Source organism: Nerophis lumbriciformis, linkage group LG08 (assembly GCF_033978685.3).
Source record: "Nerophis lumbriciformis linkage group LG08, RoL_Nlum_v2.1, whole genome shotgun sequence".
In the NCBI taxonomy this organism is placed as follows: Eukaryota; Metazoa; Chordata; class Actinopteri; order Syngnathiformes; family Syngnathidae; genus Nerophis; species Nerophis lumbriciformis.
The window spans coordinates 53,689,134-53,702,300 of record NC_084555.2 but is presented as its reverse complement, the minus strand read 5'-3'; the positions used below and the strand labels follow the sequence as shown (position 1 = coordinate 53,702,300).

The window sequence follows — 13,167 nt, the reverse complement described above, 5'->3', positions numbered from 1 at the left end:
GAAAAGTGACTATTACCTGCAGGGCAAACATTAGCTAACCAGAAGGCAATAACAATGTAAACAAAAAACACCTGCTTAAAAGATCTAATACAAATGTCCCTGAGGAATGTAAGGTGAGTACTGTAATTACCTAACGTTACATTATTATTTTCCATAACAATTTAGCCCCCTCCACAATATTAACCCGACGTTAAAACAGAACTAGATTAGCAATTGCCGAATCATGTAACATTAGCTTAATGCTAAAAAGCCAGGTTACTATCACATTCTGTAACAGACAAATCATTTCATGTAGGCTAACGTTACCTACCTGCTAACTCTGTCTTTTCTCGTTTCTACTCCTCTTCTTTTCTCTTTTTTCTTCCCTGGGCACCTGACAGTTTTGACCGTTTTGACATCTTGTGTTGATTTTTTGATGTGGTGACGTCCAAAAAGAGTCATGATACGGGAAGGGAGGGGGCGCACCGTGCGGGGGAGAGGGGGGGGGCGTAATGTTGTAACAAATAATATTTCTATTAAATAGGCTTTACTTTGCATTTTAATTAACGTGGGATTCTTTTTTGTATTTAGAAATAATAGTACCAACTTATTTTTTTTATTTTTTATTTTTTCTCCAACATTTGTGGAACTGGCGTGGCGCCCCCTGATGGACGGCGCCCTTAGCATTTGCCTATACGGCCTATGCCACGGGCCGGCCCTGCGTGAACATAACAAAAAAGTTGTACTTTTTATATGTCAGGGCCCTATGCTGCATTGCATTTGCAAAAGACCAAAATAGCCAAGAGTCTGTCAGTCAGTCATTTGTGCACGATGGGGGCGTAGTATGATGCCACCATGGCTGAAAACTCGCTCCACTGGAGCACTGGAGGCAGGCACTGCCAAGACTCTCAATCTCGTTTCCTTGCGTAATGACAATAAAGCTGATTCTGATTCTGATTCTGATTCTTCTCATGTCCACTCGTAACAGTGAAGGAAGAGTCTTCATGTTCAATGCCCAGAACAAAGGGGGGGAGAGAGTTGTTTTGGGTTGGTGCACTACTTGTAAGTGTATCTTGTGTTTTTTATGTTGATTTAATTAAAAAAAGAAAAAATATATATATATATTTCTTGTGCGGCCCGATACCAATCGATCCACGGACCAGTAGCGGGCCGCGGCCCGGTGGTTGGGGACCACTGAAGTAAACAACCAACAGTATGTCAGAAAGCTAGCTAAAACGGTACACATATTCATAATATAGTATACATTTTAACTGACCTTTATTTGACTATTTTTGTCTTTTTTTAGGTGGCTAAAATACGCGGTGCTGCTGACCGCCGTCTAACGTTACGTGTGATATATTGACTAACGTAACCCTGCTTAAAAAAAATCACTGAACAAAAAGTATGAATAAGGTAGTGAACTGCAACAGATTCCCGTGTTTGCAATAACGTTATAACGTTAGCAGTGAGTTTACAGCCTCACTGATTTAACTACACAGCAAATAAAAGTCACGTTACTTAGCCAATAAACGTTATCTTACATTCAAAACTTACCGTTCTTTGTGCAACTTCAAATGCCGGACGAAGTTGGAAGTTGTTGCCTCTCCATCAGTCATTTTCGAACCGCATGTGTTGCATACTGCAAACCGTTTTGTGTTGACCACCTCGTAGTTTTTATACCCAAACGAAATTATTTTAGGTATCATTTTTTTGTTCACTGGCGTGTGGTTTGGACATGTCTTCTTCGTTGGTTGTCCTGCAATTTGATTGGATGAATGCTGTGTGATGAAAACAAAGTAGATGTAATTTGATTGGCTGTTGTACTGAGACCACACCAGCTGACACACGCAACGCTGATAGACAAGTACACAATGAAAAATACGGAGCGCTCCCGAATAACTTTTTCATCTTTGGGTTTTGGGGAAAGTAGCAAGTCATGTCAAGCAGGCCCGGCCCTAACCAATCTGGCGCCCTAGGCAAGATTTTAGGTGGCGCCCCCCCCCACATCGGCAGTGAAGTGTATATACTCACAAGAAACCAAATAGCTTTGTCTTTGACCTTTTTTTTACTTAAAGAAAGCAAATTAACAATCAGAATAGTTAACAAGATAAAAAAAAATATGAATAAATAAATGAATATATGAAATACAATATTTTTTACATACATATTGCTTAATTAACATTAATGATGTGAACTTTAACAACTAGGCTTACAACTATACCTAATATATAAAGGGGTGGAAAAGTGACTATTACCTGCAGGGCAAACATTAGCTAACCAGAAGGCAATAACAATGTAAACAAAAAACACCTGCTTAAAAGATCTAATACAAATGTCCCTGAGGAATGTAAGGTGGGAGTACTGTAATTACCTAACGTTACATTATTATTTTCCATAACAATTTAGCCCCCTCCACAATTAACCCGACGTTAAAACAGAACTCGCTTTTTATTGATTAGCAATTGCCGAATCATGTAACATTAGCTTAATGCTAAAAAGCCAGGTTACTATCACATTCTGTAACAGACAAATAATTTCATGTAGGCTAACGTTACCTACCTGCTACCTCTTGTCTTTTTCTCGTTTCTCCTCCTCTTCTTTTCTCTTTTTTCTTTCCTGGGCACCTGACAGTTTTGGCCGTTTTGACATCTTGTGTTGATTTTTTGATGTGGTGACGTCCAAAAAGAGTCATGATACGGGAAGGGAGGGGGCGCACCGTGGGGGGGGAGGGTGGGGGGCGTAATGTTGTAACAAATAATATTTCTATTAAATAGGCTTTACTTTGCATTTTAATTAACGTGGGATTATTTTTTGTATTTAGAAATAATAGTACCGTATTTTCCGCACCATAAGGCGCCCTGGGTTAAAAGCCGCGCCTTCAATGAACGGCATATTTCAAAACTTTGTCCACCTATTAGCCGCATCTAACTGCGCTAAAGGAATGTCAAAAAAACAGTCAGATAGGTCAGTCAAACTTTAATAATATATTAAAAACCAGCGTTCTAACAACTCTGTTCACTCCCAAAATGTACGCAAATGTGCAATCACAAACATACGTATATCAACATGGACAGAGCTGCGTGAAAAAAGCCACCCGGCCTCTTCGCGTAAACTTAAACTTACCTTAACCACTCGCTCATCTTTTCTTCATCCATCCCTTCGAGTTAGCTTTTATGATGACGCCGGCTGGAAAGGTCTCTTTTGGCAAGGTCTTCCTTTTGAATATCACCATGGGTGGAAGTTTCTGACCATTAGCATGGCAAGCTAGAACCACAGTGAAGGATGACTTCTCATTCCCTGTGGTGCGAATATTCACCGTACGTGCTCCCGTTGTATCCACGGTGCGGTTCACAGGAATATCAGTTGCTGTGAAATAGTAATCCGTGTGCGGATGGAGAGATTGCGTCTTTTCATGAACCGGATCCCTGACGCTTAGTAGGAGCCATTTTGTGGTCTTTACAGATGTAAACACACAAAGGAAATGAAACGTACGGTGATATCCGCGCGCTTTTTCTTCTTATACGCGGGCGGGTGGTTGCTTACAGTAGAAGAAGAAGCGCTTCCTATTCTATGGGGGCGGGTGCTTACCTTGGCGGTTGCTTGCGTAGAAGAAGAAGCGCTTCCTGTTCTACCGGGAAAAAAGATGGCGGCTGTTTACCGAAGTTGCGAGATCGAAACTTTATGAAAATGAATCTTAATATTTATCCATATATAAAGCGCACCGGGTTAAAAGGCGCACTGTCAGCTTTTGAGAAAATTTGTGGTTTTTAGGTGCGGCTAATAGTGCGGAAAATACGGTACCAACTTTTTTTTTTTCCTCCAACATTTGTGGCACTGGCGCTTAGCATTTGCCTATACGGCCTATGCCACGGGCCGGCCCTGATGTCAAGTCATGTCAATTCAAAAGGCTCAAGTCCAAGTGAAGTCACAAGTCATTGATGTTAACGTCTAAGTCGAGTTGCAAGTCTTTTTACATTTTGTCAAGTCGAGTCTAAAGTCATCAAATTCATGACTCGAGTCTGACTCGAGTCCAAGTCATGTGACTCGAGTCCACACCTCTGCTAATCGGTGCACTTGTACTCGCTTTATAGGGCGGGGAAGAAAGCACACGAGTGAGACATCGTACTGTGTCCGCCTCTCTCTGCTCATGTGACGCCCATTTCTGGTCACGTGACGATGACGCGCCTCCTTCCGGCCAGTCCGACGGGGGAGCTAAGCTAAGCTAAGCTAGCCGCTAAGGAAGCTACTTCCGCCAATGAGTCGGAGCTGGCGAAGTGAACGCGGTGCCTCGATGCGTCTCTTGCGGGGAGGATGGCTGCCACACACACGGTTCGGAGCCCCGCTCTTATAGTCACGTAGTTTTAGCGTCCGCTGTCATGTGTCAGCGGTTAGTTTGAGTTGTGTTGACGCGTCCCTTCTTAGCGAGTAGTTGGCCCTCATTGTGTGCAGCTAGTCCGCCTCTCTTCGCCGCTACAGGAGGATGCTGAAGCTGTTCGGTGCCCTGGTTGTCATCGGGCTGGCCATGGCGTGCATCGCCTCCTGGGTGCTGGACAGCTACGACACGGCTTGGCATCCCAAACGCAGCGTTCGGCAGCCAGCCGGCCGGGATGGAGATGACACCAAGGGCAGCTCGCCACCATTTCCAGGGGGGAAGCCGGACAATATCTTCTGGTTTGTGCAGGTGAGCTCCTTTCTTGTCCCGGTGTGACATTTCAGCCCTGTGGGTGAGTCACGTACAGTCCTGGTCAAAAGTGGACATACACTTGAAAAGAACATAATAGTGATGGGTTGATGAGGCGTCATGAAGCGTTTCGACACATTGCAAAACTGTATTGATTAAGGCTGCAGCTAACGATTATTTTTCTATCGATTAATCTATAGATTATTTTTTCGATTAATCGGTTAATCTATAGATTATTATTATTTTTCGATTAATCTATAGATTATTTTGGGCTTCACGGTGGCAGAGGGGTTAGTGCTCACAATACGAAGGTCCTGAGTAGTCTTGGGTTCAATCCCGGGCTCGGGATCTTTCTGTGTGGAGTTTGCATGTTCTCCCCGTGACTGCGTGGGTTCCCTCCGGGTACTCCGGCTTCCTCCCACCTCCAAAGACATGCACCTGGGGATACGTTGATTGGCAACACTAAAAATTGGCCCTAGTGTGTGGATGTGAGTGTGAATGTTGTCTGTCTATCTGTGTTGGCCCTGCGATGAGGTGGCGACTTGTCCAGGGTGTGCCCCGCCTTCCGCCTGATTGTAGCTGAGATAGGCTCCAGCGCCCCCCGGGACCCCAAAGGGAATAAGCGGTAGAAAATGGATGGATGGATGGATAGATTATTTTTCCTTTTACCGATTATTTTTTTTAATTTAAAATGAAGATGAAAAAATAAATGTTGGCCAGTTTTTTTCAAAAGGCATGCCTTTTATTTACAAAAAAAAAAAAGGTATGGCCACTCAGTCAACATTGACAACGACATGACAAAATATTCTGTAACAATGTAAACATTTAAAACTTTTAACATTTAACAAAATTAAAAGTAGCTTATTTGCTTTTTAATGTGCAAAATATAAAAGTAAACATCCAGTGCAAATCTTAATATTCTGCAATAGTATACGCATTTCAAAAGTAAAAGTATTGCTTATTTTGCTTTAAAATGGGCAAAAATAAAGATAAACATCCAATACAAAAAAGTGCAAAACGGAAATATTCTGTAACAAGTGTAAACATTTCAACAAAAGTAAAAGTATTGCTTATTTGCTCAAATGTGCAAAAATAAAGCTAAACATCCAATACAAAAAAGTGTACAGTGTAAACATTTCAACAAAAGTAAAAGTATTGCTTATTTTGCTTAATAACACAACAATGATAGTATGATTAAAGTGAAAGTTAATTGTTGGTTTGTACATAGTATATGTAACTGTTAATGTTGTAAAAGGTATTTGCACAACTAATTAACGTTAGCGTTTGTGACACGTCTTGTGCCGTGGGGTTCTTTCAGGACCGACAGACTGAACGCCAGACGGCTTTGCCAGGTTTACAATCTTTTAATTTTACACAAAGTCTTTTCTCTTCCAACTGCGTGGATCGCGCACCTGGGCACGATTGCGGCGTCGCTCCCGGCGCGCCCCGCCTCGCCGCTCGCTCGCCGCCGCCGCCTCTCCACAGCGTTAAAGAGGAGCGCGTCTTTGTAAACACTGAACAGGCACGCCAAACGCGCCTCTCAGCGAAACGGTGCTTTAGTTTATGAATTTACAACGCAGATACAAATGACACATTCATGTTTTTGTGTAATAATGACAACGTATACGCACGCGGACGATTGACTTGTTGATGGTGATGGCAAGAACGCTGTCGGGGGTTTTCTTTTCAAATGTTCGTTCATAGCCGTTGTGCTGCTATGATAGGCCATTTCCGCTCGACACAGTGTGCATACAACAACATTATTAGGCCGTTTATTGAAATACTCCCACACTTTTGACGACTTTTGCGTGCTTTTTTCCCCTCGCTCGCATCGTCTGCTTTGCGCTCCGCCATGACAGTAAAGTAGTGTGACGTAAATATGCGACGCGCCGACGCACAAAAACGGAGTCGACGTATTTACGTAACCGATGACGTCGACTATGTCGACGCGTCGTTTCAGCCTTAAACAAAATTAAAAGTAGCTTATTTGCTTTTTAATGTGCAGATATAAAAGTAAACATCCAGTGCAAATCTTAATATTCTGCAATAGTATACGCATTTCAAAAGTAAAAGTATTGCTTATTTTGCTTTAAAATGTGCAAAAATAAAGATAAACATCCAATACAAAAAAGTGCAAAACGGAAATATTCTGTAACAAGTGTAAACATTTCAACAAAAGTAAAAGCATTGCTTATTTGCTAAAATGTGCAAAAATAAAGCTAAACATCCAATACAAAAAAGTGTACAGTGTAAACATTTCAACAAAAGTAAAAGTATTGCTTATTTTGCTTAATAACACAACAATGATAGTATGATTAAAGTGAAAGTTAATTGTTGGTTTGTACATAGTATATGTAACTGTTAATGTTGTAAAAGGTATTTGCACAACTAATTAACGTTAGCGTTTGTGACACGTCTTGTGCCGTGGGGTTCTTTCAGGACCGACAGACTGAACGCCAGACGGCTTTGCCAGGTTTACAATCTTTTAATTTTACACAAAGTCTTTTCTCTTCCAACTGCGCGGATCGCGCACCTGGGCACGATTGCGGCGTCGCTCCCGGCGCGCCCCGCCTCACCGCTTGCTCGCCGCCGCCGCCTCTCCACAGCGTTAAAGAGGAGCGCGTCTTTGTAAACACTGAACAGGCACGCCAAACGCGCCTCTCAGAGCGAAACGGTGCTTTAGTTTATGAATTTACAACGCAGATACAAATGACACATTCATGTTTTTGTGTAATAATGACAACGTATACGCACGCGGACGATTGACTTGTTGATGGTGATGGCAAGAACGCTGTCGGGGGTTTTCTTTTCAAATGTTCGTTCATAGCCGTTGTGCTGCTATGATAGGCCATTTCCGCTCGACACAGTGTGCATACAACAACATTATTAGGCCGTTTATTGAAATACTCCCACACTTTTGACGACTTTTGGCGTGCTTTTTTCCCCTCGCTCGCATCGTCTGCTTTGCGCTCCGCCATGACAGTAAAGTAGTGTGACGTAAATATGCGACGCGCCGACGCACAAAAACGGCGTCGACGTATTTACGTAACCGATGACGTCGACTACGTCGACGCGTCGTTTCAGCCTTAAACAAAATTAAAAGTAGCTTATTTGCTTTTTAATGTGCAAATATAAAAGTAAACATCCAGTGCAAATCTTAATATTCTGCAATAGTATAAGCATTTCAAAAGTAAAAGTATTGCTTATTTTGCTTTAAAATGTGCAAAAATAAAGATAAACATCCAATACAAAAAAAGTGCAAAAGGAAATATTCTGTAACAGTGTAAACATTTCAACAAAAGTAAAAGTATTGCTTATTTGCTAAAATGTGCAAAAATAAAGCTAAACATCCAATACAAAAAAGTGTACAGTGTAAACATTTCAACAAAAGTAAAAGTATTGCTTATTTTGCTTAATAACACAACAATGATAGTATGATTAAAGTGAAAGTTAATTGTTGGTTTGTACATAGTATATGTAACTGTTAATGTTGTAAAAGGTATTTGCACAACTAATTAACGTTAGCGTTTGTGACACGTCTTGTGCCGTGGGGTTCTTTCAGGACCGACAGACTGAACGCCAGACGGCTTTGCCAGGTTTACAATCTTTTAATTTTACACAAAGTCTTTTCTCTTCCAACTGCGCGGATCGCGCACCTGGGCACGATTGCGGCGTCGCTCCCGGCGCGCCCCGCCTCGCCGCTCGCTCGCCGCCGCCGCCTCTCCACAGCGTTAAAGAGGAGCGCGTCTTTGTAAACACTGAACAGGCACGCCAAACGCGCCTCTCAGAGCGAAACGGTGCTTTAGTTTATGAATTTACAACGCAGATACAAATGTCACATTCATGTTTTTGTGTAATAATGACAACGTATACGCACGCGGACGATTGACTTGTTGATGGTGATGGCAAGAACGCTGTCGGGGGTTTTCTTTTCAAATGTTCGTTCATAGCCGTTGTGCTGCTATGATAGGCTATTTCCGCTCGACACAGTGTGCATACAACAACATTATTAGGCCGTTTATTGAAATACTCCCACACTTTTGACGACTTTTGGCGTGCTTTTTTCCCCTCGCTCGCATCGTCTGCTTTGCGCTCCGCCATGACAGTAAAGTAGTGTGACGTAAATATGCGACGCGCCGACGCACAAAAACGGCGTCGACGTATTTACGTAACCGATGACGTCGACTACGTCGACGCGTCGTTTCAGCCTTAAACAAAATTAAAAGTAGCTTATTTGCTTTTTAATGTGCAAATATAAAAGTAAACATCCAGTGCAAATCTTAATATTCTGCAATAGTATAAGCATTTCAAAAGTAAAAGCATTGCTTATTTTGCTTTAAAATGTGCAAAAATAAAGATAAACATCCAATACAAAAAAGTGCAAAAGGAAATATTCTGTAACAGTGTAAACATTTCAACAAAAGTAAAAGTATTGCTTATTTTGCTTAATAACGCAACAATGATAGTATGATTAAAGTGAAAGTTAATTGTTGGTTTGTACATAGTATATGTAACTGTTAATGTTGTAAAAGGTATTTGCACAACTACCGTATTTTCCGCACCATAATGCGCCCTGGGTTATAAGCCGCGCCTTCAATGAACGGCATATTTCAAAACTTTGTCCACCTATAAGCCGCCCCCGTGTTGTAAGCCGCATCTAACTGCGCTAAAGGAATGTCAAAAAAACAGTCAAATAGGTCAGTCAAACTTTAATAATATATTAAAACCAGCGTGATGTGGGCGCGCATGGAGTCGTATATCAACATGGACGAAGCTGCGTGAAAAAAGCCACCCGGCCTCTTCGCGTAAACTTAAACTTACCTTAACCACTCGCTCATCTTTTCTTCATCCATCCCTTCGAGTTAGCTTTTATGATGACGCCGGCTGGAAAGGTCTCTTTTGGCAAGGTCTTCCTTTTGAATACCACCATGGGTGGAAGTTTCTGGCCATTAGCATGGCAAGCTAGAACCACAGTGAAGGATGACTTCTCATTCCCTGTGATGCGAATATTCACCATTCGTGCTCCCGTTGTATCCACAGTGCGGTTCACAGGAATATCAGTTGCTGTGAAATAGTAATCCGTGTGCGGATGGAGAGATTGCGTCTTTTCATGAACCGGATCCCTGTCGTTTAGTAGGAGCCATTTTGTGGTCTTTACAGATGTAAACACACAAAGGAAATGAACGTACGGTAATATCCACGCGCTTTTTCTTCTTCTACGCGGGCGGGTGGTTGCTTACAGTAGAAGAAGAAGCGCTTCCTGTTCTATGGAGGCGGGTGCTTACCTTGGCGGTTGCTTGCGTAGAAGAAGAAGCGCTTCCTGTTCTACCGGGAAAAAAGATGGCGGCTGTTTACCGTAGTTACGAGACCGAAACTTTATGAAAATGAATCTTAATATTTATCCATATACAAAGCGCACCGGGTTATAAGGCGCACTGTCAGCTTTTGAGAAAATTTGTGGTTTTTAGGTGCGCCTTATAGTGCGGAAAATACGGTAGTTAACGTTAGCGTTAAAGAGGAGCGCGTTTTTGTAAACACTGAACAGGCACGCCAAACGCGCCTCTCAGAGCGAAACAGTGTTTTAGTTTATGAATTTACAACGCAGATACAAATGACACATTCATGTTTTTGTGTACCGTATTTTCCGCACTATAAGGCGCACCGGATTATTAGCCGCACCTTCTATGAATTACATATTTCATAATTTTGTCCACCAATAAGCCGCCCCGGACTATAAGCCGCGCCTACGCTGCGCTAAAGTGAATGTCAAAAAAACAGTCAGATAGTTCAGTCAAACTTTAATAATATATTGAAAACCAGCGTTCTAACAACTCTGTCCCAAAATGTACGCAAATGTGCAATCACAAACATAGTAAAATTCAAAATGGTGTAGAGCAATAAATAGCAACATAATGTTGCTCGAACGTTAATGTCACAACACACAAAATAAACATAGCGCTCACCTTCTGAAGTTATTCTTCATTCGTAAATCCTTCGAATTCTTCGTCTTCGGTGTCCGAATTGAAAAGTTGCGCAAGCGTGGGATCCAAAAATGGCCGGCTCCGCCTCGTCGAAGTCATCGGATTCAGTGTCGCTGTTGTTGTGCAGCAGTTCTGTGAATCCTGCCTTCCGGAAAGCTCGGACCACAGTTGTGACCGAAATATCTGCCCAGGCATTTACGATCCACTGGCAGATGTTGGCGTATGTCGACCGGCGCTATCTGCCCGTCTTAGTGAAGGTGTGTTCGCCTTCGGAGCTGTGTGAAAAAAGCCACCCGGCCTCTTCGCGTAAACTTCCCTTAACCACTCGCTCATCTTTTCTTCATCCATCCATCCCTTCGAGTTAGCTTTTATGATGACGCCGGCTGGAAAGGTCTCTTTTGGCAAGGTCTTCCTTTTGAATATCACCATGGGTGGAAGTTAGCATGGCAAGCTAGAACCACAGTGAAGGATGACTTCTCATTCCCTGTGGTGCGAATATTCACCGTACGTGCTCCCGTTCCACAGTGCGGTTCACAGGAATATCAGTTGCTGTGAAATACGGTAGTAATCCGTGTGCGGATGGAGAGATTGCGTCTTTTTATGAACCGGATCCTTGTCGCGTAGTAGGAGCCATTTTGTGGTCTTTACAGATGTAAACAGGAAATGAAACGTACGGTGATATCCGCGCGTTTTTTCTTCTTCTTCCGGGGGCGGGTGAAGCGCTTCCTGTTCTATGGGGGCGGGTGCTTTCCTTGGCGGTTGCTTGCGTAGAAGAAGAAGCGCTTCCTGTTCTACCGGGAAAAAAGGTGGCGGCTGTTTACCGAAGTTGCGAGACCGAAACTTTATGAAAATGAATCGTAATAAAGCGCACCGGGTTATAAGGCGCACTGTCAGCTTTTGAGAAAAATTGTGGTTTTTAGGTGCGCCTTATAGTGCGGAAAATACGGTAATGATGACAACGTATACTTACGCGGACGATTGACTAGTTGATGGTGATGGCAAGAACGCTGTCGGGTGTTTTCTTTTCAAATGTTCCTTCATAGCCGTTGTGCTGCTATGATAGGCCATTTCCGCTCGACACAGTGTGCATACAACAACTGTCAAGTGTTTTGCTTTTTTCGCTGTGCTTATCCCACACTTGAAGGGATGTACCAATGCTGAATGTGGCTTCTGGATTTCACTCAAAAGACCAGACCGTAGTTACTTTTTACTTTTATTTTTCCTTTAGTTTGCAACAGTTTTTCCAACGAAGAAACAGCTTCTTTTTTCTTCTTTAGTCTTTTTAGCAGTCTTTAGCAGTGTTAGTAGACTTTAGTTTCTTTAGCTGTCATTAGCTGTCTTTAGTAGCCTTTAGTAGCCTTTAGCTTCTTTAGTAGGTGAAAAACCTTTAAGGACAAAACACCACAAGATAAACATGCTGTAAAAAATCAATCAATTATCAATCCCATAATTTACAATTATTAATTAGGCTATCAAACTCTTAACCATTAAACAAGTGCAAGAAAATGGACACATCTTTTCCCTTTAAGTTAAAACAGATTTTAAATAAATTGTCTCAACATAAATGCACCAAGATACATATAAAATACATTTAAACCCAGAAACACAATAGATAAATGCAGCAGAAAACCCAATATGCAAATACATAAATACCTAACCAATTAACCACCTATTTAGATACATATTTAAAATCCATAATCAATATAAATATATTATTAATTTAGCAGTGAAACACTCAATCTTAAACGCTGTCTACTGGTAGAAAAATGCCCCTTTTTCTATGCCCTCACCAGCAGCCAATGATCCAACACAGTTAAATCCAACACTTTAAATTGAGCGACTTCACCCTCCTGATGAAGCAAACTGCTACAACATTTATCAAACTAAGCAAAGAATATCAACACTAAACAACAGTTACATAACACACTGTGTGTATTTAGCCTCCAGACTAAGCACGCTACATGCACACAACTCCCCCCCCCCCATCTCACCAGCGCAACAAGTGCGCCACACCCACGAAGAGAAATATTAAATCTTACATACTTTTGGCACAACTCTTGGTTATCTGTAATGAACTAAACCTTTTTCCACTCTGCGCTGGCGTCTTTTGTACTCCTTGATTTGACACAGCGGTCTAATTACTGGGCTCGTGCCCCAACAGATGAGACGGGAGCGCCTCGCGTTATACCTGCGCGTGAACGTAAACTGATCAGCTCTGATCATATAAGCCGACTGGCCGAAATAATGCCGAATTATATACATTTCCTGGGGTTGCCTAGGTGAATAGGGATGCGGATGTGCTCTAAGATAAAATATAATTTTATTAAGTGGGGTTTGGCTGGTTGCTAAGCAGCCACGGTTGCGAGCTCGCGCGTCAGCTGACGAGACAGCTGTTCACCGCTACAACATTATAAGGCCGTTTATTGAAATACTCACACACTTTTGACGACTTTTGACGTGCTTTTTCCCCCTCGCTCGCACCGCTCGCATCATCTGCTTTGCGCTCCGCCATGACGGCAGTGTGAC

The 13,167-nt window shown here is 42.3% G+C and overlaps 1 protein-coding gene across 2 annotated transcripts in view; it reads left to right on the top strand.

Annotated features, from left to right (window-relative positions):
* The first annotated feature begins 3,895 nt into the window (after positions 1-3,895).
* The window catches only part of tmem62 (transmembrane protein 62), a 98,992-nt gene continuing 89,720 nt past the window's right edge, over positions 3,896-13,167 (top strand). For both annotated transcript variants that reach the window (XR_009816067.1, XM_061969205.2), the window contains exons 1-2: positions 3,896-4,308; positions 4,456-4,660. Coding sequence is in view for 1 of the 2 variants with exons in the window: in XM_061969205.2 (XP_061825189.1) it covers positions 4,235-4,308; positions 4,456-4,660 (279 nt within the window). In the remaining variant the exon portion in view is untranslated. The remainder of the gene's footprint in view (positions 4,309-4,455; positions 4,661-13,167) is intronic.